Raw genomic sequence first — 22,807 nt, forward strand, 5'->3', positions numbered from 1 at the left:
CACCCCCCTCCCTCCCTCTCATATTCAGGTTACTGTAACTGGGGATCACTGTCCCCTCAGTATCCACTTCACACTGTAATGACCGACGACACGCACAGGGAGGAAAACAGGGAAAGCCCTGCCCAAGGGAGAGGGAAAGGTGGTGACCCCTAACTCACCTTGCGGCTGGCACCTGACTGCCCTGACGTCCCTAGACGGGTTCCTCACCCGTGCGGCGATCGCGTGCCTAAACCCTGGCTTTCCCTAATATGAGCCCTGGATAGTGAACAGGCCGGTGGGATCGCTAGTCCACACCACTATTACTAAGAGGGAAACACCAGGGAGAGGACAGACAAAACATACAAACACATACACCCAGGTGGGCGACCACAATAAACCAAAAAGGTCCAACAGGGATCTGGAGGGTAGCGTACTGGACCAACTACCAGCGAACGCAGCAACACAGCTCCAGAAGGTCAGAATAGATGTCCAGGCAGGAAGCTCTATCTCTGGCAACCAGAGAAGTGTGAGAGAGAAATATAAGGAGGTCTGGGAGTGCTGGACAAGGAACAGCTGAGGAGAAGGAGCTACGGATCCCTGAGTGAGCCAAAAAGGGTTTGCTAAGCAAACCCAGAAAGCTACCATAAGGAAAACAGCCCTATCTTAAATAGAGCGTGCAGCCAACCGCTGCGACTTCCTGACCCCGGGTATAACGGAGTCAGGCGTGGTTCTCGATACCCTCGTGACAACACATTAAAATAGGGCAATCCGAGAGCAACCTGCCCCCCAACCTACAATAAACATAACAGTTTATAACACATTTCCTCAGGTAGAGAATCCTCCCCACATCTGAGAAATACATTTTACTTTCTTTACCGCTAGTGATGTCGCGAACATAAAATTTTCAGTTCGCGAACAGCGAACGAGAACTTCCGCAAATGTTCGCGAACTGGCGAACCGGGCGAACCGCCATAGACTTCAATAGACAGGCGAATTTTAAAACCCACAGGGACTCTTTCTGGCCACAATAGTGATGAGAAAGTTGTTTCAAGGGGTCTAACACCTGGACTGTGGCATGCCGGAGGGGGATCTATGGCAAAACTCCCATGGAAAATTACGTAGTGGACGCAGAGTCGGGTTTTAATCCATAAAGGGCATAAATCAACTAACATTCCTAAATTGTTTGGAATAACGTGCTTTAAAACATCCAGTGTGTGTATACGATCAGGTATGATGTTGTATCGATCAGGTAGTGTAAGGGTTACGCCCGCATCACAGACATTGACAGACCAAACTCCCCTTTTAATGCACCGCAAACAGTTCATTTGCACAACCGCAAACTCCCCATTTGCACAAGGTTGGATACCAAGCTAGCCACGTCCCGGTGATGTCATTGAAGGTTTCTTCCTCCACCCAGCCACGTACAACACCAAGGGTCCCCGAAAGGTCAATTGAATTGATTTTTCGAACGGGGAGATGGTTAAAAAAAACGCTGGCTCCCTCCCCTTTGTTTTTATCCACGGTGACTGCGTCTGCGCCGTGCAATTTACTGTCACACCCGATATGAGTGGTATTTTCTGTAGTACTATTCTCATCAGTTTAATCCCTCTAACGTCCCCAATCTGGGTGCCATTTATTGAATAGATTTTTCGAACGGGGAGATGGTATCAGTGGTTGGCACTGGCAGTGGGCACACTACAGTCAGTAGAAGCGGGCCTGACACACACTGGCAGCAGGCAAGCAACTGAAATTACACTAAAGTGTAAAAATTAAATGCCTTATTTATCGGCAAGCTACTGTGCCACCCGGTATGAGTGGTTGGCACTGGCAGTGGGCACACTACAGTCAGTGGAAGAGGGCCTGACACACACTGGCAGCAGGCAAGCAACTGAATTTAGACTACTGTCTAAAAATTAAATGCCTTATTTATCGGCAAGCTACTGTGCCACCCGGTATCAGTGGTTGGCACTGGCAGTGGGCACACTACAGTCAGTGGAAGCGGGCCTGACACACACTGGCAGCAGGCAAGCAACTGAATTTAGACTACTGTCTAAAAATTAAATGCCTTATTTATCGGCAAGCTACTGTGCCACCCGGTATCAGTGGTTGGCACTGGCAGTGGGCACACTACAGTCAGTTGAAGTCGGCCTGACACACACTAGCAGCAGGCAAGCAGCTGAAATTACACTAAAGTGTAAAAATTAAATGCCTTTTTTATGCAAAGTCCTGTGCCAGCCGGTATGAGTGGTGGGCACTGGCAGTGGGCACACTACAGTCAGTGGAAGTCAGCCTGACACACACTGGCAGGCAACTAACCTTAGATTAAAGTGTAAAAATTAAGTGCCTATTTTTTAAGCAAAGTCCTGTGCCACTCGGTATGACAGGGGTGGGCACTGGCAGTGGGCACACTACAGTCAGTTGAAGTCGGCCTGACACACACTAGCAGCAGGCAAGCAGCTGAAATTACATTAAAGTGTAAAAATTAAATGCCTTTTTTAAGCAAAGTCCTGTGCCAGCCGGTATGAGTGGTGGGCACTGGCAGTGGGCACACTACAGTCAGTGGAAGTCAGCCTGACACACACTGGCAGGCAACTAACCTTAGATTAAAGTGTAAAAATTAAGTGCCTATTTTTTAAGCAAAGTCCTGTGCCACTCGGTATGACAGGGGTGGGCACTGGCAGTGGGCACACTACAGTCAGTGGAAGTCAGCCTGACACACACTGGCAGGCAACTAACCTTAGATTAAAGTGTAAAAATTAAGTGCCTATTTTTTAAGCAAAGTCCTGTGCCACTCGGGATGACAGGGGTGGGCACTGGCAGTGGGCACACTACAGTCAGTTGAAGTCGGCCTGACACACACTAGCAGCAGGCAAGCAGCTGAAATTACATTAAAGTGTAAAAATTAAATGCCTTTTTTAAGCAAAGTCCTGTGCCAGCCGGTATGAGTGGTGGGCACTGGCAGTGGGCACACTACAGTCAGTGGAAGTCAGCCTGACACACACTGGCAGGCAACTAACCTTAGATTAAAGTGTAAAAATTAAGTGCCTATTTTTTAAGCAAAGTCCTGTGCCACTCGGGATGACAGGGGTGGGCACTGGCAGTGGGCACACTACAGTCAGTGGAAGTCGGCCTGACACACACTAGCAGCAGGCAAGCAGCTGAAATTACATTAAAGTGTAAAAATTAAATGCCTTTTTTAAGCAAAGTCCTGTGCCAGCCGGTATGAGTGGTGGGCACTGGCAGTGGGCACACTACAGTCAGTGGAAGTCAGCCTGACACACACTGGCAGGCAACTAACCTTAGATAAAAGTGTAAAAATTAAGTGCCTATTTTTTAAGCAAAGTCCTGTGCCACTCGGGATGACAGGGGTGGGCACTGGCAGTGGGCACACTACAGTCAGTTGAAGTCGGCCTGACACACACTGGCAGGCAACTAACCTTAGATTAAAGTGTAAAAATGAAGTGCCTTTTTTTTAAGCAAAGTCCTGTGCCACACGGGATGACAGGGGTGGGCACTGGCAGTGGGCACACTACAGTCAGTTGAAGTCGGCCTGACACACACTAGCAGCAGGCAAGCAGCTGAAATTACACTAAAGTGTAAAAATTAAATGCCTTTTTTATGCAAAGTCCTGTGCCAGCCGGTATGAGTGGTGGGCACTGGCAGTGGGCACACTACAGTCAGTGGAAGTCAGCCTGACACACACTGGCAGGCAACTAACCTTAGATTAAAGTGTAAAAATTAAGTGCCTTTTTTTAAGCAAAGTCCTGTGCCACACGGAATGACAGGGGTGAGCACTGGCAGTGGGCACACTACAGTCTGTGGGCCTGCAGCTCCTCACACACAGGCAGGCCAGGCAACTGCAATATGTATATAAAGGAAAAAAAAAAAGCAGACTAATGTTGCAGCCCTAAAAAGGGCTTTTTGGGGTGCTGTCAGGACGCTGTCCTTACAGCAGAGATCAGATGAGTCTTTCAGGACTGGAGTGGACACTGAATTCACTAGCCTAGCTATCGATTTCCCAATTAAATCAGCAGCAGTTACAGTCTCCCTCCTCTCACTAAGACTGCAGCTTCAGAATGAATCTAAAATGGATGCTGTGCAGGAGGTGGGAGGGTCTGGGAGGGAGGGTCTGCTGCTGATTGGCTGGAATGTGTCTGCTGACTGTGAGGTACAGGGTCAAAGTTTGCTCAATGATGATGTATAGGGGGCGGACCGAACATCGCATATGTTCGCCCGGCAGAGGCGAACGCGAACAAGCTATGTTCGCCGGGAACTGTTCGCCGTCGGATAGTTCGGGCCATCTCTATTTACCGCCTGCTCCCTCCACAGGAACTACCATGTGGTAGCATTACATAATACACTCCTTAACTGGTGCAACATTTAAAGCAACCTTAGAGTGCAAATGCATATATAAAGTGAACAAATGAACCATATATCTGCCTCCTTCAAGTGTCCAGGGCTCCACTTCTCAATTGTCACTCGTGGACGTCCAGCCACTGCGCCGCCTCCTCCGGATCTTCAAAAAATCTGGTGGATCCCAATGCCACCACACGCAGTTTAGCAGGAAACAGCATAGCGTACTGGACTTGTAAACCTCTCAGCCTTTTCTTTACTTCCATAAATCTGCTTCTCCTCCGCTGCACTTCGTTGGAATAATCCGGAAATATGGACACTTTAACCCCATTCAGGACCATCTCCTCATTGTCCCTTGATTGCCGCAGAATAGTGTCCCGGTCTTTGAAATGCAGGATCTTCGCCAGTATGGGACGGGGAGGTCTGCCTGGCTGAAGCGGCCGCATGGGGACTCTGTGCGCCCGCTCCACCGCATATAGGGAAGATAGACCTTTCTCATGAAATAGTTGATGCAACCATTTTTCCACAAACTCTGTGGCATTATCCCCCTCCGTCTTCTCTGGCATACCCACAATCCGCAGGTTGTTCCTTCTGGACCTGTTCTCCAGATCATCTGTTTTGGCATATAAAGCAGCTATATCTTTAGCAGTTGTTTTTGCCGCCATTTGCAAAGGCTGAATAACGTCCTCTATGGTGGACACCCTCTTCTCCAATTCAGAGGTGCGCTCAGAAATTTTGTGTAGGTCGTGCCTAATTAAAGACACATCCGACCTCAGGCTGCCAACTTGCACTGTAAGCACCTTGTGTGCTGTTACAGCTGGCCACAGCGGCCATGATATCTTTTAAAGTAGGCTCTTCACTGGTCCCAGCTTTAGGGCCTACCGCGCTTTTAGCCGGCCGTGCAGGAGTTAATGGCGGCCAATTCACCGCATCCAGGGCCTCCCCATCTATGGATCCATCCTCCTGTTCAGAGGAGGTATGAACGTCCGTCTCCTTTCCCTCGGCCCAATCTCCCACATCGCTATCTGTGCGAGCAAACCTGCTCAGCTTTGCGGCCGCACTCTGGCTCAGCTTGGGCTGTAAGGCCGGCCCCTCTTCTTCCTCGGTGCCATGCCGGCTCACCTCTGGCCTGTCGGATCGCGGCCCTTTACCGGACTTCCTCGGCATGTCGGAGCTCAGGAATTTACCACCGCACCCTCTTGTCACCTCTCAACCACCAGGTAAGAAAGGATCAGCGATTCAGGGGGTTGCTACCACTCGGAAATCAGGATATCTGCAGGAGCTCTGTGCGGTTTGACCTACTCCATGCGCTCTCAGGCCACGCCCCCCCTTTCAAAAGTTTTTAATTAATAAATAAATATCTGGACAGTGCGGGATGCATTAGTATTCACACCCCCTGAGTCAGTACTTTGTAGGACCTCCTTTCTCTGCAGTCACAGCTGCAGTCTTCTGTATCTATCAGCTTTGTTCATCTAGGGGATGACATTTTTGCCCATTCTTCTGTGCAGAAGAGCTCGCACTCAGACTGGATGGAGAGCGTCTGTGAACGGCAATTCTCAGGTCTTGTAGCAGATTCTCAATGGGATTTAAGTCTGGACTCTGACTGGGCCGTTCTAACACATGAAGATGCTTTGATCTCGACACTTACATTGTAGCTCTGGCTGGAGGTTGAGGGTTGTTGTCCTGCTGGAAGGTAAACCTCCGCCCCAGTCTCAAGTCTTTTGCAGCCTCTCCCAGGTTTTCCTCCAGGATTGCCCAGTATTTAGCTCCATCCACCTTCCCGTCACCTCTGACCAGCTTCCCTATCTGTAAGCCGTGTACCGGGGTGGGCTCCCCAGGATACAGGGAAGTCACGAACGAGGAGAGCAACCCCAACACCAGCTTTTGGCAAAACTGAATTTTACTTAAACGTGGTAATAAACCACAAATGCTGGGAACATACAATAAATTTACTTAAACCCAGCCCGAAGGCTGAGACCCTTGTGCTTCACAGCGCGGTGCCCTCCGATGGATGCAGGAGGAAAGTGCAGTAATTTACCTACTGACGGGCAGAACTAAACTGCCACACCTTACCTGTTATTACCCTAAAAAACAAGAATCACTGTTTGGGCGTGTGGTGCGGGCTAGCCTGCGGTGCAGCACAAAAGCTTACAATCTTACAATGATCTACAGTATTCCCCCTCCCATAACTGGTCCTGTAGCACGTGCCTGAGTATTCCTTCTGAGCAAAACTCCAGTCTGGCTTGAGTTTGTGGGAAATTTATCAGCTCTCCAATGTGAAATGTCTCTTTAAGTTGTGGAGTCCTTGCAATGGACAATAGCAACACTTGTGGCCTGACACAAACAGAGACCCTATCTAACTGACTACAGGCCTGGTCTCAGTCTCTAGGCGCCAACACTGCAATGAGGTGCGTGCACGATCTTACCGACTCGGGTCTGCTCTGCATCCTCTGATGACTCTGAACAGAACAAATGCTTCTCCAACAAGCATGCGGTGCCGCAATGTATGTAGCTTTGCTCATCAGCTCTCATCAGCGTTCCTGGAAGCAATCCTCGTTCCTCTGGACAGGATCAGGGTCTTGGACAAAATCAGCTTCACTTGGCTGCAGCTCTGGTCACTGAGGTATGCTCCCACACCTGGATGCCGTCGGATCCTCTGCTGACACAGTTCCTCTGTCTCAGCTCACTCTAAGATGGCTGCTCTTTCTCTTCCTCCCCAGGCTCTGTGTGTAACTCCACCTCTCATGAATATGGAAATATGAAGGCTGTAGCTGTGTTTAGGAAACAGCGGCATCTTGTGGCCAAACAGCAGAATGTCAGTCCAGATCATTTAATTTAATTTACACAAACAGTGTTCACACAGTGAGATCTGTTTTCCCATCTCACATGTCCCCACTGAAGAAAAGCCTCCCCCAGGATGATGCAGCCACCGCCATGTCTCGCTGTGGCGATGGTGCGTTCAGGGTGAGGCGCAGGGTTAGTTTTCCACCACACCTAACATTTTGTATTTAGGCCAACAAGTTCCAATTTTGTCTCTGACCAGAGCACCTTCTTCCACATGTTTTCTGTGTCCCCTTCATGGCTTGTGGCAAACTGCAGACAAGACATCTTATGGCTGTTTTCCAAAATAGCTTTCTTCTTGCCACTCTTCAATAAAGGCCAGATTTGTGGAGTCCATGACTAAGGGCTCATGCACACGAATGCCAACTGAAGATAGGAACCATGGTTAATGATAACGGTAAGAACATTTTGTCTGAACACGTTCGTACCATTGGTGGGCAGAACTGCTGGCACCTCCTGTTTTAGAACTGTTATAAGATGCTGTCAGGGCATTGTATGGCAACCCTGCCTTGCCTTAACACCTGGATTTGTATGGCATTCTGAATGTCAGTGCTCAGGGGCCACTGAGATTATACCAATCGGATTGCACGACGGCTTCAAAGACTGAAACAGAGGAACCTAATTATACCTTTCATCTATTGTCCCTTTTATTTTAGCGGTCCTGAATTACTATCACCTTGAATTATTTTTATCTAGAACAGTCATTTTTCTGTAAATCTATATATGCACGGTTTTTCCTTTCACCTTTTATTAAAAGATTGAAACATCTTATTTGCTAAGTCTTCCGAGTTCTAAGCAAAGGAATTAACGAATCCTGTCTCTGAAGAGAGTAACGTTACCATCTTGTGTGAGAGGTCATTTTGGTTGTTGCTTGGCTGAACGATTGCGATCGGCCAGCAAGAGGTACCTGGTTCATTCCCTGCCCGGCGTGAGGGTGAGTGATCGGTAGTCGGTTCGTGTGCTGTTAAAACACGTGGTGGCAGTATACCGAATTGCATCTATAAAGGGTTAACCTTGTTACGTGCGGTATCCGTCTGCGTATAGGTACGTTCGTGACAAGGAGCAGGAGGATGATGAAGACGACGCAGATGACCCTGACAGACCGAAAGGGAGGCCCTCCGAGTCCCTTGCACAAATGGCCAGATGCTTGCTGTCATGTTTGTGTAGTGACAGCCGCATTTTCAGGATTCGGCAGAGGGATGACTACTGTCTCGCTATGCGATGTAAGACCCTCACTACCGGTCAAAAATTGGGGCATTTTTTAGACCTTCTGAGAGGGATGCAAAAAAGGACTACTATAGAGACCTGCTGTGTAGTCAGTCCATTGCCTACAAGCGCCATGCCCCATCCTCAGGAAGGTCTGACCAGGGGGACCCTCTGCGCTCACGTTCCACTGCCATGACGGGGGGGAAGCAGGAGCAGCACCATCTCCATATGCAGCAACTTCAGTCTGGAGTCTATGATCAGCAGTTTTCTTCAGCCGCCTACTGAAGAAACCGCCCAGCAGCAGCAGTGAGACATCCATCAGAACCTCAACCAAGTGGTGGCATACTTGGACTGCACCCTGTCACCTATGATCCAAGATCCCCTGGACTACTGGGCAAGCAAACCTGAAGTGTGGCTGCAACTGGCCGAGTTTGCCATGGGCATGCCAGTAGTGTGGCATCAGAGCGGGTGTTCATTGCGGCGGGGGCCATAGTTACCCCAAGGAGAACTTGCCTTTCCTCCCTAAATGACTAACCTTCATAAAAAATGTATCAGGCATGGATCAGCCACGATTGCCTGATGTATCAGACTAGATCAGGAATGCCCAACCTGCGGCCCTCCAGCTGTTGCAAAACTACAACTCCCAGCATACCCAGACAGCCTACAGAAGTTGTAGTTTCACAACAGCTGAGGGGCCACAGCTTGAGCATCCCTGGACTAGATCATTCTGCCACTAATGATCATCCTGTAGTGTGCTGCCACACCGGAATATTCTGCAAAACGGGCCGTTACTTCCTGCCACGTGCTGCTGCCACCCGCCTGATGCCGACACCCGCCTGATGCCTCTACTGCCATTCCTACAATGGGGCTTCTTGGCCTACAAGGATATGCAGCCGCTGGGCCTCGCTATCACACTGCTGGCGTTGGGTTCTGCTACTTCTGTCATCTGCCACCATCTTGTGCTGTATGACACTGCTGCCACCCTCCCCACTCTGTCATGGGGCCATTACTTGAATATTGGGGCACTTCACGGTTAAGTCCGTGGCGATAAATTAGACCTGACGGTAACACTGACTTGTAGTACTGACACACAGTAAATCTACAGCTAAGGCTTCTCTCACACTGGCGTTCTGGTTTCCGTTTGTGAGATCCGTTCAGGGCTCAGTGGTCCAAAACGGATCAGTTTTGCGCTACTGCATTCTGAATGGAAAAGGATCCGCTCAGAATGCGTCAGTTTGCATCAGTTCAGTCTCCATTCCGCTCTGGAGGCGGACGCAGCGTTTTGGTGTCCGTCTGACGAAAGTGAGCCAAACGGATCCGTCCTGACACACAATGTAAGTCAATAGGGACGGATCCGTTTTCTCTGACACAATCTGGCTCAATAGAAAACGGATCCGTCCTCCATTGACTTTCAATAGTGTTCAAGATGGATCCATCTTGGCTATGTTACAGATAATACAAACGGATCCGTTCTGAACAGATGCCGACGCTTGTATTATCTGAACGGATCCGTCCATGAAGGATCCGCACAAAACGCGAGTGTGAAAGTAGCCTAACAGAAGGGATCAAAAATTGCCACAACATGCATTAAAAGAACATTTTTTTCCTTCACTGCTTTATTGGCGCTGCCTCCATTTCTTTATTTTGTTCTGCTAAGGAGCCATTTGGACACAGCTCCTGCAGGGGCGAGCACAGGCTTCTTACTGAAGGCTGCTCTATGCTTTTCTTTTTGTTCAACAGAAGGGATTATCTATGGATCTTGGTGCCCTGCACAGTAATGTAGACGGCAATAACTTAGACCTGTAACACTGACGGCACAGGACCTACAGAAGGGATTATCTATGGATCTTGGTGCCCTGCACAGTAATGTAGACGGCAATAACTTAGACCTGTAACACTGACGGCACAGGACCTACAGAAGGGATCATCTATGGATCTTGGTGCCCTGCACAGTAATGTAGACGGCAATAACTTAGACCTGTAACACTGACGGCACAGGACCTACAGAAGGGATTAACTATGGATGTGGGTGCACTAGAACATAATGCACACAGCGATACGCTCTCCCTGCAGTTTAACTTCCAAGCGTTCACCCTAAGATTGGGCCACCAAGTGGGATGAATAGGATTAGGCAGAGTGGCATGGTTATACCTGTTTATCGATATTCGGGATGAATTAATTTATAACAAATAGAATTTCTTATTGAAGTTCGGTGAATCGGCCAAATAGAATTTTTCAAACCTTCGCCCATTAGTACTCATGAGTACACTGCTCCAGCGGTCTCAGGTTTCAGCTTCTTCCACAGATGTTCAGTAGGATTTAGATCGGGGCTCATACTTCAGACTAGTCCAATGCTTTGTTACCAGCCATTCTTGGATGTTTTTAGCTGTGTTTGGGGTCGTTATCCTGCTCGGACCCATGACCTGTGGCTGATTCTGATCATTTTGTTCATTGTACCTTGCACATGTTCAAGACACCCTGTGCCAGCTGCAGCAAAGCATAAACATCCCCGAGCCTCCTCCATATTTCACAGTAGGTACTTGTGGATTGTCAATATTCATTTTGGAAAATTCCAGTCTCGCTTTTTTTTAAATTTGCTTTCAACAGTGGTTTCCTCCTCAGTTGTCTTCCATTAAGTGCACTTTGGCAAAGACAGTGCCGTATGGTGCCACCTGACACGGATGTACCTTGACTTTGGGGTTCACTTCTAATCTCTTTGGAAGTTGTTCTGGGCTTGTTGTTCACCATTCATATTATCCATCTCTTCCATTTGTCATCAATTTTCCTCTTGTGGCCACGTCCAGGGAGGTTGGCTACAGTCCTGTAGACCTTAAACTTCTGAATATGTGTAAATGTAGTAACGGGAACTCCAGGCTGTTTGCAGATGGTCTTACAGCCTTTAACTTTAACACGTTTGTCTATCATTTTCTTTCTAGTCTCCTGAGACAATGCTCTCCATAGATTTCTTTGGTCCATGTTCAGTGTGGTACCCACCAAACAGCACAGTGACTACTTTTCAGCCTCTAACTAGGCAGACGGACTGATTACCAGTCAGAAGAACCCTGTGATGCTAATTACAGGACATACCTTAGTTTAACATGTCCCTGTGGTCAAATAACTTTCAATTTTTACAAGGGGAACCATCATTTGTGTCCAGGCCAGGTTCATTATTTGTTGTTTTTTTTAATTATTATTCTCCTGAACCAAAATTCAAAAGAAATGTCTGATTTTCATTAGCTGATTATCAGTAAATTTTAATTTATTATTAATTTAGCCTGTTGCAAGTTACAGTATTTGCAGGTTTTCTTTCTTTAATGGAAGGTGCCAACAATATTATCCACGTCTGTGCCAAGAATTATACGTGACACTAAGATTTATATGTGGCTCAAAGAATCATACATGATACTAAGAAATATAACTGGTGCACATGATAGTAAGATTTATATCTGCTGCCAAGAATTATACTATTTACATCTGGTGCCAAGAATAGTAAATGATACTAAGATTTATAAGTGACACCAAGAAATGTACATGATAGTAAGATTTATATCTAGTGCCAGGAATTAAACTGTATACTAAGACTTATATCTGGTGTCGAGAATTTTACATAATACTAAGGTTTATATGTGATGCCAGGAATTACTGTAATTTTCTGAGTATAAGACACACTTTTTTCCACCAAAAGTGAGGGAAAAGTGGCAGCGCATTTTATAGTCCAAATGTTAATGGAGGCGGTCATCAACATGTGGGGGTGTGGGGATCAGTGAGGGTAGCACAGCGTTGGCTCTAATCACCCTCCCTGGTCTTCTTCCAGGTCCCGCTCTGCACTGCTTCCTGACAGCTTACAGTATCAAGATGTTGTGCTTCTAGGCGTGCACTATGACCTAGCCCTGTTCAATATCAGGTCACAGTGGAACATGGCCTAGGAGAAGACCAGGGAGCGATGAGTGGCAGCACCATCCAGAGCAGGAGAGGTAAGTGTTTTTTTTTTTTTTTTAACTTCTGATCTGAGGTCTGATGGGGTCTGATCTGAAGCTGATGGAGCTTGGGGGTCAATATGCAGATTATTGCTGTTCTTGCTTGCAATCTCCTACAGGTTCACAGTAAACACAGAATAGTAATTAGCTCTGGCATACCCACTTCTCCAACTCCAGCGCTCTCCTGCCCTTCTACTGCCATCTGCGTTTCCTCCTTTTCCACATCATTTTATCTATTGATTTTATGCAGCGCTTTACAGATATTAGCGTCAAGCTGTCCCCAATGGGGCTCACAATCTAAGTTCCCTATCAGTATGTCTTTGGAGTGTGGCAGGAAACCAGAAGAAAACCACGCAAATACAGGGAGAACATACAAACATCAGATGTTGTCCTTGGTCGGATTCAAACCTAGGACCACTGAGCCACCCTGCTCATCTAATACTGATGAGAATTTGTCATCAGGAACATCCAGCTCCTACTCTCTGCATCTTGATGACTTTTCTAGGACATATAGACTTTGAAGGATGATACAGAATAAGTCTGCCTGCACTCTCCCTGTACACTTCCTGCAGTCTCCCTGTACACTTCCTGCAGTCTCCCTGCACTCTCCCTGTACTGTTCCTGCACTCTCCCTGTACTGTTCCTGCACTCTCCCTGTACACTTCCTGCAGTCTCCCTGCACTCTCCGTGTACTGTTCCTGCACTCTCCCTGTACACTTCCTGCAGTCTCCCTGTACACTTCCTGCAGTCTCCCTGCACTCTCCCTGTACTGTTCCTGCACTCTCCCTGTACACTTCGTGCAGTCTCCCTGCACTCTCCCTGTACTGTTCCTGCACTCTCCCTGTACACTTCCTGCAGTCTCCCTGCACTCTCCCTGTACTGTTCCTGCACTCTCCCTGTACACTTCCTGCAGTCTCCCTGCAGTCTCCCTATGATCTCCCTGTACTCTCTCTCTCTCCAATATTCTTCTATTAATCGTTTTCAGCAACACAGTCCCTACCACATGAGCGCTTGTCACGTCTTTCCCTATGCTCAGCTCATGAGACAATGGCAGAGACCGCACAGGATGAGGCTTTTATGGGGCCGTGACATTACAGGGGATGGCAGATTGGCTGGCTGCATGTAATTACAGTATGGGCAATTTCGCGTTCCCAAGGCTCGTCTCATCTACGCTTAGATTCGCTTTCTATCACATGCAACCGCCGTTTTAGGAAAAATTATTTGTTACTACGAAGCGAAAGAAATTTAGAATCTAAGTTCTCCTACATTTCGGACAGAATTCTGCTTCAGATACTTCGGTTCACTCAACACTATGTTTAAAACTAAGATTTATATCTAAAGCCAAGAATTATACAGGATACTAAGATATTATATCTGGTGCCTAGTCAATAGAAACTCAACCAACCTTTGACGTTGACTTTGAAGCTGATCTTCTGTCCGGCCACCTCACAGCTGTACTCTCCGGCGTCTTTCTTCTCCACCTGCTCCACCACCAGACGTCGGTATTTGCCCTCGGTCTCTATCCTCAGTTTCTTGCTGGAGGTGATCAGCTTCCCGTCCTTGTACCATTTCACCTCCGTCTTTCCATCAGAGACCTCACAGCTCAGGACGGCGCTCTCCGTCAGTTTGGCCACCACCTCCTTCTGGACCTTGTCCTGGTTGATGAAGGTCGGCTCTGGTTCTAGAGAAGGAAAAGGACGTTATATCTTATACAATATTCTTCCAGTAAGGCCTCTTTCACACGGGCGAGATTTCCATGCGGATGCAAAGCATGACGTGAACGCATTGCACCCGCACTGAATCCGGACCCCTTCACTTCTATGGGGCTGTGCACGAGCGGTGATTTTCACGCATCACTTGTGTGTTGCATAAAAATCGCATCATGCTGTAAATTGCGCGTTTTTCACTCAACGCGGGCCCCATAGAAGTGAATGGGACTGCGTGAGTTCATTTATTTTATTTTTTTATCCCTCAATTGACCTTCTACTAAGCATTCTGTATTAAAGAATGCTATTATTTTCCCTTATAACCATGTTATAAGGGAAAATAATAAAATTTACAGAATACTGAACCCAAACCCGAATTTCTGTGAAGAAGTCCAGGTTTGGGTCTGGGTACCAAACATGACGATTTTTCTCACTCACGTGCAAAACGCATTAAAACACTTTGCACTCGCGGGGAAAAATCGTGCATGTTCCCGCAACGCACCAGCATCTTTTCCCGCAATGCCCGTGTGAACCCAGCCTAAGTGTCCAGTCTTCTGTAGATTAGGTGATACCAACAGTTATACATGGGGCAAATATCTGTATGTAATGACAAGAAGTATACAGAATACTAAGAATTCTGTGGCAATGTGAACATTGAGGTGTTGTTTCCCCAGGTTCCAGTCCGGGACTTAGGGCATGTTCATGTCCAGGGATCCTATTTAATCCTGCGACTGGATCCTGGGTGTCTCTCACTCTGGAGAGTGTGCAGACAGAGGCCTGGTGAGGCTCTGTACAGGTGGGCTCAGCCGAGGCCTGGGAAGGCTCTGTACAGGTGGGCTCAGCCGAGGCCTGGGAAGGCTCTGTACAGGTGGGCTTAGCCGAGGCCTGGGAAGGTTCTGTACAGGTGGGCTCAGCCGAGGCCTGGGAAGGCTCTGTACGGGTGGGCTCAGCCGAGGCCTGGGAAGGCTCTGTACAGGTGGGCTCAGCCGAGGCCTGGGAAGGCTCTGTACAGGTGGGCTCAGCCGAGGCCTGGGAAGGCTCTGTACGGGTGGGCTCAGCCGAGGCCTGGGAAGGCTCTGTACAGGTGGGCTCAGCCGAGGCCTGGGAAGGCTCTGTACAGGTGGGCTCAGCCGAGGCCTGGGAAGGCTCTGTACAGGTGGGCTCAGCCGAGGCCTGGGAAGTCTCTGTACAGGTGGGCTCAGCCGAGGCCTGGGAAGGCTCTGTACAAGTGGGCTCAGCCGAGGCCTGGGAAGGCTCTGTACAGGTGGGCTCAGCCGAGGCCTGGGAAGGCTCTGTACAGGTGGGCTCAGCCGAGGCCTGGGAAGGCTCTGTACAGGTGGGCTCAGCCGAGGCCTGGGAAGGCTCTGTACAGGTGGGCTCAGCCGAGGCCTGGGAAGGCTCTGTACAGGTGGGCTCAGCCGAGGCCTGGGAAGGCTCTGTACAGGTGGGCTCAGCCGAGGCCTGGGAAGGCTCTGTACAGGTGGGCTCAGCGGAGGCCTGGGAAGGCTCTGTACAGGTGGGCTCAGCGGAGGCCTGGGAAGGCTCTGTACAGGTGGGCTCAGCCGAGGCCTGGGAAGGCTCTGTACAGGTGGGCTCAGCCGAGGCCTGGGAAGGCTCTGTACAGGTGGGCTCAGCCGAGGCCTGGGAAGGCTCTGTACAGGTGGGCTCAGCCGAGGCCTGGGAAGGCTCTGTACAGGTGGGCTCAGCCGAGGCCTGGGAAGGCTCTGTACAGGTGGGCTCAGCCGAGGCCTGGGAAGGCTCTGTACAGGTGGGCTCAGCCGAGGCCTGGGAAGGCTCTGTACAGGTGGGCTCAGCCGAGGCCTGGGAAGGCTCTGTACAGGTGGGCTCAGCCGAGGCCTGGGAAGGCTCTGTACAGGTGGGCTCAGCCGAGGCCTGGGAAGGCTCTGTACAGGTGGGCTCAGCCGAGGCCTGGGAAGGCTCTGTACAGGTGGGCTCAGCCGAGGCCTGGGAAGGCTCTGTACAGGTGGGCTCAGCCGAGGCCTGGGAAGGCTCTGTACAGGTGGGCTCAGCCGAGGCCTGGGAAGGCTCTGTACAGGTGGGCTCAGCCGAGGCCTGGGAAGGCTCTGTACAGGTGGGCTCAGCCGAGGCCTGGGAAGGCTCTGTACGGGTGGGCTCAGCCAAGGCCTGGGAAGGCTCTGTACGGGTGGGCTCAGCCGAGGCCTGGGAAGGCTCTGTACAGGTGGGCTCAGCCGAGGCCTGGAAAGGCTCTGTACAGGTGGGCTCAGCCGAGGCCTGGGAAGGCTCTGTACAGGTGGGCTCAGCCGAGCTGGCTGAGGGGCCACGGGGCTTAGCCTGAACTTTGGGGGACTCCGCAAGGTCTTGGAATCGACGGTCGCTAGGCCGGAGTCAGGAGGACTTCTGGGCCACAATCCCCCAAAAGGTACTGGACTTTGTTACAGCCTGGAAGTGCTGGATTGTTAGGCTGGGAAAAGCCGCATGTTCTTCCCGTGTGTGAACGGGGCTTTCAGTGAGGTAGAAGTCCTCATGTTTAGTCAGAGCCCCGCCGGGCAGGTGTTTATTTGTATTGTTTGTTTTGCTTTTGGTGAGGTGCCAAATAAAAGCAATGTTTGGCCCCTAACCCTGTGGTCGATGAAGATCATTGTGAGAAGGCCCCCGAATAAGAGGCGATCCCTTACATTTCATATCTGATTACAGGAATTATAAATGATGCTAAAATTTACACCTGTTGTCAGGAATTATACATGAGACTAAGATTTAGATCTGGTGCGAGGAAATATATATGATACTGAGATTTATAGCTGGTTTCAAGAATTATACATGATACTAACATTTACATCTGGTGCCAGGAATACTGCATGATACTAAGATATATGGTGTCAACAGTTATACATGATGCTAAGATTATTATCTGGTGCCAGGAAATGTACATGGTCCTTAGATGTATCTCTGGTGCAGGGGCGGATTGGCCATAGAGCTTACAGGGAAATTTTCCGGGGGTCGCCTGATCCCTCCTCACGGCCGACCAGTGGAAGCTTTTGCGGATGTATTTTGTGCTGCTGGCAGTATTTTGTGATGGACTGTGGTATTTGCCTATTTTGGGGTAGTATAATGTGCCGCAATACGGTATTGCTGGCCCTGCCTTCCATCAATTTGGACCCAACTACAAAACGGGGCCACTTTTAGTATTTTTTACAGGGCCACTTTAAGTTCCCAATCCACCCCTGCTCTGGTGCCAATAGTTATACATGATACTAGGATTTTTATCTGGTGCCATGAATTATACAGGATACTAGGATATTATATCTGGTGCCTAGTCAATAGAAACCCAACCAACCTTTGACGCTGACTTTGAAGCTGATCTTCTGCCCGGCCACCTCACAGCTATACTCTCCGGCCTCTTTCTTCTCCACCTGCTCCACCACCAGACGCCGGTATTTGCCCTCGGTCTCCACCCTCAGTTTCTTGCTGGAGGTGATCAGCTTCCCGTCCTTGTACCATTTCACCTCCGTCTTTCCATCAGAGACCTCACAGCTCAGGACGGCGCTCTCCGTCAGTTTGGCCACCACCTCCTTCTGGACCTTGTCCTGGTTGATGAAGGCCGGCTCTGGTTCTAGAGAAAGAAGAGGACATTATATCTTATACAATATTCTTCCAGTACCTGTCCAGTCTTCTGTAGATTAGGTGATACCAACAGTTACACATGGGGCAAATATCTGAATGTTATGACAAGAATTATACATGATACTAACATTTACATCTGGTGCCACAAAGTATACATGATGCTCCCCTATTTTCCCAAGATGTGTAGTGTCCCACTAAGTAAATGTGGGCACTACTCAAGGGTCAATTGGGCCACATTGTTCTCCACCTCCTGTGGAACATGGTCATTGTATTTTATATTGCATTTTAATGTACATTGTCATATTGTCCCCTGTGCACCAGGCCTGTTAGGAGTGTAGTTCCTCCTCCTAGGCAGTAGAGGGAGCTAGGGAACCCCCTAGTATATATAGTAAGGTCCTGTTCAGGGAGGGGGAGTTGAGTGTTCAGAAGCCAAGTGTGCACCTTAGCCAGAGGGTAGCTGAGGAGCAGCTTCTGACATGCAGCTAGATAGCCCAGGCTCCTAGCTTGCCTCCAGGAGAAGGGTTTGCCTCCTGAAGATATCTAGCACCTTTAAAAGTACAGAGCAGAGCCACTGTATTCCAGCCAAGTAGAAAGCTGAAGGGCAGAAGGATATTCACAGCAAGAGGATTTATAACAGAGGAAGTTTTCCCTACCCAAGGATAAAGCCAGCTATAGGGCATACGGGCCTTGGAGAAAGACAGACAGGATTCTGAGGAAAGTACAGCCTGATCTGTAAGTGTTATTCCCTCTGAGCATCTTGCAAAGACTTTGCCTGCCATTTGTATGAAGCCTGCCTGTTACCAACCTTTTACATGTGGAACTAACTGAAACCTGTACATAGTTGGACTGTTCAGTAAAAAGAAGTTCTGGTTCACTGCAACTTTGTGTACCTCAGTTATTCCTACAACAAATCGGTGTGCCACCGTTACCGGCACTGGCGTCACGAACTGTAAGGGATCTTGCCACAGGCACTCTAAACTTCCAACACCCAGGGCACCTCACCTACCACCCGGCCTGGTCTCTATATCCAGAGAGTGCCCCAGAGGATCTATGTGCCAGCCTCTCCATCACTGCTGTACGCCTGCCCAGGGTCTTCTACAAATTGTGAGTACCAAGAGTAACCCTTGGTGTGCTGACCCCCGTGACCTCACATTCGCTCCCCCTGAAGGACTGGCATACTGCAGATGGCTGGACCATTTCACAAAACAAGCACTTTTACCTTTTGTGTCACCCCTATCTCCTCATAGATTGTAAGCTCTTGCGAGCAGGGCCGTTATTCCTCTTGTTCTAATTATGGACTTGTCTGTTGCTATGTTATTTGATTGATTGTACATGAACCCCTGAACTGTAAAGCGCTGCGGAATATGTTGGTGCGATAGAAATAAAGATTATTATTATTATTATTATTATACTAAGATTCATATCTGGTGCCAGGAATTATACAGGATACGAAGATATACATCTGGTGGAAGAAATTACACGATACTAAAATCTATATCTGGTGCCAGAAATTTACATGATATATTATCATTATATCTGGTGCCTAGTCAATAGAAACTCAACCAACCTTTGACGTTGACTTTGAAGCTGATCTTCTGCCCGGCCACCTCACAGCTATACTCTCCGGCGTCTTTCTTCTCCACCTGCTCCACCACCAGACGCCGGTATTTGCCCTCGGTCTCCACCCTCAGTTTCTTGCTGGAGGTGATCAGCTTCCCGTCCTTGTACCATTTCACCTCCGTCTTTCCATCAGAGACCTCACAGCTCAGGACGGCACTCTCCGTCAGTTTTGCCACCACCTCCTTCTGGACCTTGTCCTGGTTGATGAAGGCCGGCTCTGGTTCTAGAGAAAGAAGAGGACATTATATCTTATACAATATTCTTCCAGTACCTGTCCAGTCTTCTGTAGATTAGGTGATACCAACAGTTATACATGGGGCAAATATCTGAATGTTATGACAAGAATTATACAGAATTCTAAGAATTATATCTGGGACCAGGAATTATAAATGATGCTAAAATTTACATCTGTTGCCAGGAATTATACATGACACTAAGATTTACATATGATGTCAAGAATTATACAGCATACCAAAAGTTATATCTGGTGCCAGGAATTTACATAATACTAAGATTTATATCTGGTGCCTAGTCAATAGAAACCCAACCAACCTTTGACGTTGACTTTGAAGCTGATCTTCTGCCCGGCCACCTCACAGCTGTACTCTCCGGCGTCTTTCTTCTCCACCTGCTCCACCACCAGACGCCGGTATTTGCCCTCAGTCTCTACCCTCAGTTTCTTGCTGGAGGTGATCAGCTTCCCGTCCTTGTACCATTTCACCTCCGTCTTTCCATCAGAGACCTCACAGCTCAGGACGGCACTCTCCGTCAGTTTGGCCACCACCTCCTTCTGGACCTTGTCCTGGTTGATGAAGGCCGGCTCTGGTTCTAGAGAAAGAAGAGGACGTTATATCTTATACAATATTCTTCCAGTACCTGTCCAGTCTTCTGTAGATTAAGTGATACCAATAGTTATACATGGGGCAAATATCTGAATGTTATGCCAAGAATTATATGTGATACAAGGATTCATATCTGATACCAGGAATTATACATAATACTAACATTTATATTTGGTGCCAAAGTTTATACATGATACTAAGATGTATCTCTGGTGCCAAGAATTATACATGATACAAAAAATTATATCTGGTGCCTAGTCAATAGAAACTCAACCAACCTTTGACGTTGACTTTAAAGCTGATCTTCTGCCCGGCCACCTCACAGCTGTACTCTCCGGCGTCTTTCTTCTCCACCTGCTCCACCACCAGACGCCGGTATTTGCCCTCAGTCTCTACCCTCAGTTTCTTGCTGGAGGTGATCAGCTTCCCGTCCTTGTACCATTTCACCTCCGTCTTTCCATCAGAGACCTCACAGCTCAGGACGGCGCTCTCCGTCAGTTTGGCCACCACCTCCTTCTGGACCTTGTCCTGGTTGACGAAGGCCGGCTCTGGTTCTAGAGAAAGAAGAGGACATTATATCTTATACAATATTCTTCCAGTACCTGTCCAGTCTTCTGTAGATTAAGTGATACCAATAGTTATACATGGGGCAAATATCTGTATGTTATGCCAAGTATATAAGGATTACAAGGATTCATATCTGATACCAGGAATTATAAATTATAGTAAGATTTATATCTGGTGCACAGAATTATACATAATACTAAGGTTTATATCTATGTGTCACGGACGTTTCCGCGACAGGTGGCAGGAGATCTGTGAGACTGGCAACACGTGGTTTGATCTGACTGTTTTTCCTTGTGGATCAATAGGCGTCTGTGTTTCTGGTAATGGCCACAACCCTTGTCTGAGGTGTGGATTATGTGGTCATTTAACCTTCCTTATTTATAGTCGCTTCTCCCACAATGCTGTGCGGTTTATAGCTTCAGTTTCAGTTGTGGATTGCTGGTGTGTGGATCTCGGTGGAGTTTCTGGTGCTTCCATAACCCCTTTGAGGTTAAGTCTTTCCTTTCCCCTTTGTTTGGGTTCTGTGTGTTGCATTTCCCTATTGTTTGTATTAGGCCTGAAGGAGACTCCTGTTCGTCCTTCCTTTTGGAGGAACAGGTAGTCTCATCCCTGCCATTAGTACCAGGGTCCTATAGGGCTAGATAGGACTCTAGGTATTCCTGCGTATGAACACACGTTCCTTTGGGGTCTGTTCATACTGGCAGTCAATCAGGATTTTGGTTAGGGTTCTACTAGGAGGTGTCTGTCTTCCTTCCCTAGCTCTCAGGCCTGATTCCCTGTTCCCCCTTCCCTCCTATGCTCAGTGTGGTGTTTCCCTCCTACACCGAAGCGTAACACTATGGCCAAGAATAATACATGATACTGCAATTTATATCTGATGCCAGGAATTATACGGAATACTAAGAATTATATCTGGGACCAGGAAATATAAATGAGGCTAAAATTTACATCTGTTGCCAGGAATTATACATGACACTAAGATTTATATATGGTGTCAAGAATTATACAGCATACCAAAAGTTATATCTGGTGCCAGGAATTATACAGGATAAGAAGATATACATCTGGTGGAAGAAATTACACGATACTAAAACCTATATCTGGTGCCAGAAATTTACATGATAGAAGCCTAGACTGTGTCGGCAGATAAGAACCATGTGGCCCATCTAGTCTGCCCAATATACTGAGTACTATGGATAGCCCCCGGCCAGTGTTCCCTCTAAGCTGCGCAGGTGGGCGGCCGCACAGCAATTATTGTGGCCCCGCTCACAATTTTATAATGCCCGCTCACTCAGCCTACAGCCATAGGCGTGCGCACGGGGTGTGTCGGGTGTGCCTGGGCACACCCTAATAGGTTCGTCACCTCCGTGCGCACTGCCCCCCAGCTGATTCCTCTGTCTGTTTTGCTGGCTGACGCCGGCGGCTAGTATTCAAATAGGGGGGCGGAGTCCCGGACCCGGTGGAGGCAGAGAGGGAGTGCGCGCTGTGCGGCGCAGGCTGAGTTGACGTCACGTCACACTGCATCTGCGCGCCTGGCCGCCTGCTAGCTGGTGAGGTGAGGGCATATAAAAAAAGAAGTATGTACCCCCCCCCTGTCCCACAGTGCTACGAATCCTCTGTTGTCGCCTGTATTACCCTGATAACCCTCAGTTATATAATATATCTGAGGGGTATCAGGGTAAATTATACAGGGGGTAATATAACTAGGGGTATCAGGGTACATGAGGGGTAATATAACTGAGGAGGGCTAGGCTACTATCAGACATTATACAGGGGTAATATAACTTATCTTACCCCTCACCCCTGTATTATGTCCCTGATAGCCCTCCTCACTTATATTACCCCTGTATAATGTACCCTGATAGATACACCTTAGTTATATTACCCCCTGTATAATGTACCCTGATACCCCTCAGTTATATAATATAACTGAGGGGTATCAGGTTAAATTATACAGGGCGGGGTAATATAACTAAGGGGTATCAGTGTACATTATTATACAGGGGTAATATAACTAAGGGGTATCAGTGTACATTATTATACAGGGGTAATATAACTAAGGGGTATCAGGGGACATTATTATACAGGGGTAATATAACTGAGGAGGGCTATA

At 48.2% G+C, this 22,807-nt stretch overlaps 1 protein-coding gene across 28 annotated transcripts in view; it reads right to left on the reverse strand.

The window, feature by feature from the left end:
* The window catches only part of OBSCN (obscurin, cytoskeletal calmodulin and titin-interacting RhoGEF), a 622,289-nt gene that overhangs the window by 513,501 nt on the left and 85,981 nt on the right, over positions 1-22,807 (reverse strand). For 26 of the 28 annotated variants that reach the window (XM_040431714.1, XM_040431706.1, XM_040431708.1 and 23 more), the window contains 5 exons: positions 20,406-20,681; positions 19,838-20,113; positions 19,233-19,508; positions 17,379-17,654; positions 13,762-14,037 (listed from right to left, as the gene is read on the reverse strand). In XM_040431714.1, the coding sequence (XP_040287648.1) occupies positions 13,762-14,037; positions 17,379-17,654; positions 19,233-19,508; positions 19,838-20,113; positions 20,406-20,681 (1,380 nt within the window). The remainder of the gene's footprint in view (positions 1-13,761; positions 14,038-17,378; positions 17,655-19,232; positions 19,509-19,837; positions 20,114-20,405; positions 20,682-22,807) is intronic. The other 2 variants (XM_040431713.1, XM_040431717.1) reach the window with 2 other exon arrangements.

This window comes from Bufo bufo, chromosome 5 (genome assembly GCF_905171765.1).
Source record: "Bufo bufo chromosome 5, aBufBuf1.1, whole genome shotgun sequence".
Taxonomy (NCBI): Eukaryota; Metazoa; Chordata; class Amphibia; order Anura; family Bufonidae; genus Bufo; species Bufo bufo.